At 46.0% G+C, this 6,000-nt stretch overlaps 1 protein-coding gene across 1 annotated transcript; it reads left to right on the top strand.

The window, feature by feature from the left end:
• Positions 1–245: 245 nt before the first annotated feature.
• Positions 246–5,493, top strand: LOC149234395 (uncharacterized). Its single transcript, XM_089368260.1, has 3 exons — positions 246–1,648; positions 2,027–4,463; positions 5,332–5,493. The coding sequence occupies exons 1-3, from the start codon at positions 246–248 to the stop codon at positions 5,491–5,493; spliced, it is 4,002 nt and encodes a 1,333-aa protein (XP_089224386.1).
• The last annotated feature ends 507 nt before the right edge of the window (positions 5,494–6,000 follow it).

Genomic DNA, 6,000 nt, shown 5'->3' with positions numbered 1-6,000 from the left:
ATTAGTCTAGCCTCAGACTCTGAAGGCGACTCAGAAGAAAGAGATTCTGAATCTGACAATTCGCTGGCCACTCCAATCAAGACGACTAGAGGTCGGAAATCCAAGAAGAAACAGAGAGAGGAAGAAACTTACAAAGATGTCCTCCAGGGATCCCAAAAAACTCTCAAATCAATGATGAATACCAGATCTGGACGCAAAAGCAGCAAGGCTCCAGTGGGAGCCTCCTCTCCTCTCAAAAGTAAATAATGAAATACGTCTCCTGGAACTGCAGAGGTTTAGGCAGCAGGTCGAAAGAGGAAGCCCTGAAGGATTTAGTGAAAATATATTCGCCTGATATCCTCCTTATCCAGGAGACAAAGCTGGAGGATCTTTCCCTCCTCAAATCTAGTAAAGTTTTTTGGAACAAAGGTCATGGCAAAGCGGTCAGCGCAAGAGGTGCTTCTGGTGGAATTGCCACCTTCTGGAACAGCAACATATATGACTTTATTCAAGAAAAAAACAACCCTCATTGGCTCTTCACTCAGCTACTCCACAAGGATTCTGGTCAGCAAGTAAGTATGTTTAATGTTTATGCTCCTGTTTTGCCAAGTGAGAAAAAAATCTGCTGGAATTCGCTTCATTCATTTCTTTTAGAGCAAAACCCCGAGAATATCATAATTGCAGGTGACCTTAATGTCACCCTTGATATCGATGAGAAAAAGGGAGGTTCCATTGTCAGGGATCCTGCCAGAGAATGGGTGGAAGACATCATGCTAGGCTGGGACCTGGAGGATATTAAACCTTCTTCAGGGAAATTCACTTGGTCCAATAAAAGAACAGGCCCCAATCATATTGCTGCCCGTCTGGACAGATTTCTTGTCCATTCCTCCTTCCTAACCAGCGGTCTTATGGCATCCTCTAAAATTCTCCCAAACCTCACCTCTGACCATAAGCCAATTCTTCTCGAGCTTTCCCTTGACTGCAATCTTGGCCCCATCCCTTTTCGGTTCAGCCCTTTGTGGATCCAGCAAGAAGGTTTTCAAGATGTGGTCTCCGACTCTTGGAATAGGCCCGTCCAAGGTTCTCCTTTCTTTGTGTGGGAAGAGAAAATCAGGACACTAAAAAGAAATCTAAAAGACTGGGCTAAAAGACTGCAATCCCCCACTTCCAAAAGAAAAGAAAATACAAATAAGCTTGCTGCCCATCAACTAGAAATGGAGCAAAATCCTGTCTCTCAAAGTATGCTTCTAAAAGAAGTCGAGCTCCAAAAAGAGGTTCATAGATCAAGCAGGGAGGAGGAAGAGTTTTGGCGGCAGAAGTCTAGGATGCTCTGGCTGAAATCCGGCGATAAGAACACCAGCTTTTTTCATAAGCAAGCGGAAGCCCGAAAGAATTTCAAATCAGTCTCAGAGATTCAGCATCAAAACACTGTGATCAAAGATTTCGAAGGCATCAAGAGAGCTGCATACTCCTTCTTCCAAGACCTGTATTCGGCTCCTGAAGAACCAGATATTGATCCCCACTCATATCCGATCAACTTAATTCCCAATTGTGTCAAGGAATCGGATAACGATATGCTGACAGCCCCGATTAGTATGGAAGAGCTTGAGGAGGCACTGAACAACATGGAGCCTGATAAAGCCCCAGGGCCAGATGGGTTCCCTGTCAGGTTCTTTTTGACTTGCTGGTCAATAATAAAAAAAGATCTACTGAGGATGGTCAGAAAATCCCAGAATTGTGTAAAGATAGGTGGTGGCATCAACTCAGCCTTCCTAGCTCTGATCCCAAAAGAGAAAGGCGCAACTGACTTTAGTAGATTTAGGCCAATATCATTGTGCAATTCCAGCTATAAGTTGGTCTCCAAAATTATAGCCAACAGGCTGAAAAACATCTTACCAGACATCATCCCTGAAAATCAAGGCGGCTTCATAAAAGGCAGAAAGATTTTGGATAATATTGTGCTGGTCCAAGAAGCAGTCCACTCTAGTTGCCAAAGAAAGGAGAAAGGCATGGTGATTAAACTCGACTTGGCTAATGCATTTGACAGGGTGAGACATGAATTTCTGTTTGCTGTGATGAAGAAGCTAGGCTTTTCAACAATCTTCATCAACTGGGTGAAAGCCTGTATTGCCTCGCCGTGGATTGCGCCCTTGGTTAATGGCCGTTCTACTGATTTTTTCCAAGCTTCTAGGGGCCTGAGACAGGGATGCCCATTGTCTCCACTCCTATATGCTGTCCAAGCCTCGGTGTTAAGTTTCCAGCTAGACCATAATCAGCAAATTCAAACTTTGCCCGGACTCAGAACTACTCACAAGGTGAAAGACATTAATCATGCCCAATTTGCTGACGATACTCTGCTGCTTGGAGGAGCCAGCTTGATTTCTGCCAGACATTTCAAGAGGGAACTGGACATTTACAGGCTGATCTCGGGCAGCAAAATCAATTATAGAAAATGCTCCATCTATGGATGGAATTGCTCGGCTAAAGAACTGTCTGACATAGCAAGACTTTTAGAAATGGAAGGAATCCGAAATTGGGAGTCATTTAAATATCTCGGGATACCAATCTACAAATCTAAGCCTAAAGTTGCTCACTGGCTGCCGCTTCTAGACAAAATAAAGAATAGAATCCAAGTCTGGGGTGCCTCTTGGTTGAACAATGCAGGGAAAGTCATCCTCATGAAATCGGTCTTAATAAGCATGCCTCTATTCCAAAACTCAATCCTCCTTGCCCCAAAAACCTTTCTTAGTAAATTAGATAGCCTGTTGAGAAGATTTCTGTGGGAAGGTGGGAATAACAATGATAGAAGAATCCATTTAGTGAGCTGGGAAATCCTCAAGAGTCCATTTCAGGAAGGAGGCCTCCAGCTGCGCAATTTGGCTGCTCAAAATATTGCTCTGGGATCCAAGATCCTATGGAATTTAGTCTCTGGAAATACTAGCTGGAGCAAAAGAGTCATTTGGAAGAAATACTTCCATGGGCAGCGTTTGAGATGCCTGGATAAGCCTCCAAGAACTCTAAAAGGTTCACCAATATTCAATCTTTGCAATGCTGCAAGGGAGCAATTCAGCCAACACCTATATTGGATCCCTGGCAATGGAAGGAAAATCAGTATTTGGGATGATTCGATCTTGGGAGACCAGCCAATGAAGAATGTGGATGGTCTTGCACACATCAAAGACTGGCTTCAGTCCCGTAATCTGCACACACTGTGGGACATTTCAAACTGGAAAGAAGCTCCTGACAGAACCTGGGATGGGTGGAATCTGGGGGAGGTCCCCATAATGCTGCAAGGGGAAGCCTCTTTACTTCTAGATATGCTCCAAGGAAAATCTCCTTCAAAAGCCATTGCTAAAGACAAAAGAGGCTGGGGGTCCATGTCTGGCCATTATACTGTTGCCGAAGGATATAAAAGAATTATGGCTGCTCCTCATGTTCCTCCAAACCCGGCCCAATGGAAATTTATATGGGACTTTCCAGCTCTACCAAAAATAGACTTCTTCTGTTGGACAGTGGCACATCAAAGCATCCTCACCAGAGAGAATTTGAGAAGAAGAGGGATGGAAGGACCTTCCAGATGTCCCCTCTGTAGGGCTGATGAAGAAACTACCAATCACCTGCTGCTGCTATGCCCCTTTGCTCAAGAAGTTTGGAGGGGGGTGCTACTGTTAGAGCCCACTATCCTTGCTCTCCCAGACAACATTCCTGCCTTGTTCAGAACTTGGGCCAACTTATCTCCCTTCTGTCTTAAAAATAAAAGTCTTCTCAAAATCAGCTGGATGTGGATCCCCAAGTTTATTTGTTGGAAATTATGGTTGGAAAGAAACAACAGAATTTTCCGAGAAGAGAGCTGCACTACAATAAGAGTTATCTCTAAAATAAAAGCTTTGTTGGGAGAGGCTCTGGAAGCTAACACTACATCAAGGAACGAAACAAGATTGCTCACAGAAGAAGAGAAATGGTTCAAAGAATTAGCTCCAAAGCTAAAGGAAAGGCCCCCTCAATCTATCCCCGCCCATTCCAATTGGGAGATTAGGCTGGAAGAACAGGAGTTTATCAAGTGGAGATCGGCCTTGGAAGAGCACTGTTTATTCTTCGATGGGGCTTCTAAAGGGAACCCTGGGGTTGCTGGCAGTGGGGGAGTTCTATTGAGCCCTGGAGGCTTTCCGGAACTGAGATTCCATTGGGGTCTAGGAACTGAAACTAACAACAGAGCGGAGGCTCTGGCATTGTGGCAAGGGCTGAATCAGGCGATCAAAAGAAATATCCGTTCTCTCTCAGTCTTCGGAGACTCAAGACTCATCATCCAGGCCATGCTTCGCCCTAAGAACTCCCACCAGATTCAGTTAGCCTCCATCATTAAGAAAATCAGGCTTCTGCTCCCCAAATTCAACAAAATTTCCTTCTATCATATCTTAAGGAACCTCAACTCCCTAGCCGATAATGAGGCCAACCTTGGTGTCCTCTGCACTCGAAGATCCCTGGTAATAAATTCATCCGAATCTTCTTGCCCAATCCCTTAAATTCTAGCTCGATCCTCCCTTCCGATTGGAATTAAGGGCTCTCTGTTCAATCAAATTTATAATCCGTCACCCCAAATCTAAATCCAGATTCCGTGCTTGTTTCCTGTTAATTGAGGGGTCTCTGTTTCCCTAGCGAAATTATCGACTCCTAAAGGGCGTTTTCAAGCTCAGTCTCGCTTTACCTATGTCTCTCTCTTCTGGCGGAATGGAACTGAAATCACAGAATCGGTCTTCCCTGGGATACAACATTGGTGACTCCTCCCAACCTCTGCGTTGGCATTTCCAGCTGTTGAAGCCATCCCTCCATTCTTCGGTCATTCAGTTCTGCGCCAAGGACGTCTGCTGGAAAGGCTCTTCACAGTTTTGCAGGCAGCCCACCTGAAGCGAAAGCTCATGATACGCTTGAGGACTTTGCATGAGACGCCGTTTCAACTAAAGCCATTAATTTGCCGAAGCAGCTCATTTCTTCAGATCAGATTTTCGACTTGACCAGCATCTCTATAGGATTCGATTTTGCAAATTCTTATATTCCCCTGTTCTCTGTAATGGTTTCTTCAGATTTGTAAAGCACGCGGTAGCTGGTTTACCGCCAATTTCAATATAACCGTTATTGTCAAAAAAAAAAAACATCCATGATTCAAATTCTCGGATGCGGGTGGTGACTTGGCAAGATAGGCAGGTGTCGGAAGGGGCACGTCACGTGGGCAGTCGTAAGCCCGGACGTGCCACGACACACCCGACCGCAGAGACAATAAAGACGATGGGAGGCTCCGCATACTCAGCTTCAATGTTGGTTTTATGGCTGGTTTAGTGGGCATTCATTGTGCAGTTGAGTTCGAGGCAAATGGCGCTCATTATCTACGCTCCCCCGGTCGCCTGGATTCATTCCTGCAAGAATTCCGAGCAGACGTTGGCAGAGGAGGAACATTCCTTGGTTCAGAGCACAAATACTCAGTGGGATTCTGGTCCGAAGGTTAATTTGACAATGTAGAGGGAGAGGCCCAGGATGAGCAGTCGTAGGGGCGGTTCTAGGGGCCGCTCCGCCACCCAGCGCCCAGTCAATTCGCCCTCCTCCTCGGCGGAAATTGCTTATGAGCACATCAGAGGCTCAAACAGACCTGTTGGACGTGGCACTGTGCGTGGGTGGGGAGAAATTCCAGAATGCGGGCATTTGGAGCACCAGGCTGTTCGTTATCGAATTCCTTGTACGCTGGAAAACAATACTCTTATCGTTTCAGTCATGGTGGAACACTACAATAACCACAGAGGGCCTCTGGACAATTTGGGCGTGCCAGTGGTCGATATGCAGGTTTCCGCGGTCGATATGCGGAGGCCTACCCAAAATTACTCACCCCCAGCAACTCAAGAGGAGGAAGCTGGCCCTAGTGAGCCGGTTCAGAGGACGCTGCGCTCGGAAATGGGGGTCTCGCAAAAGCTCAAAGGGCAGGCGAAGGATATGGAGGTCTCGCAGAAGCTAAAAGGACCGGCGAAGGAGGAG

Source organism: Pinus tabuliformis, chromosome 8 (genome assembly GCF_031772625.1).
Source record: "Pinus tabuliformis cultivar Carrire ecotype Pingquan chromosome 8, CPIR1, whole genome shotgun sequence".
NCBI lineage: Eukaryota > Viridiplantae > Streptophyta > Pinopsida > Pinales > Pinaceae > Pinus > Pinus tabuliformis.
Note: the sequence above shows the minus strand (reverse complement) of the source record. Positions and strands in the feature narration are given on the sequence as shown.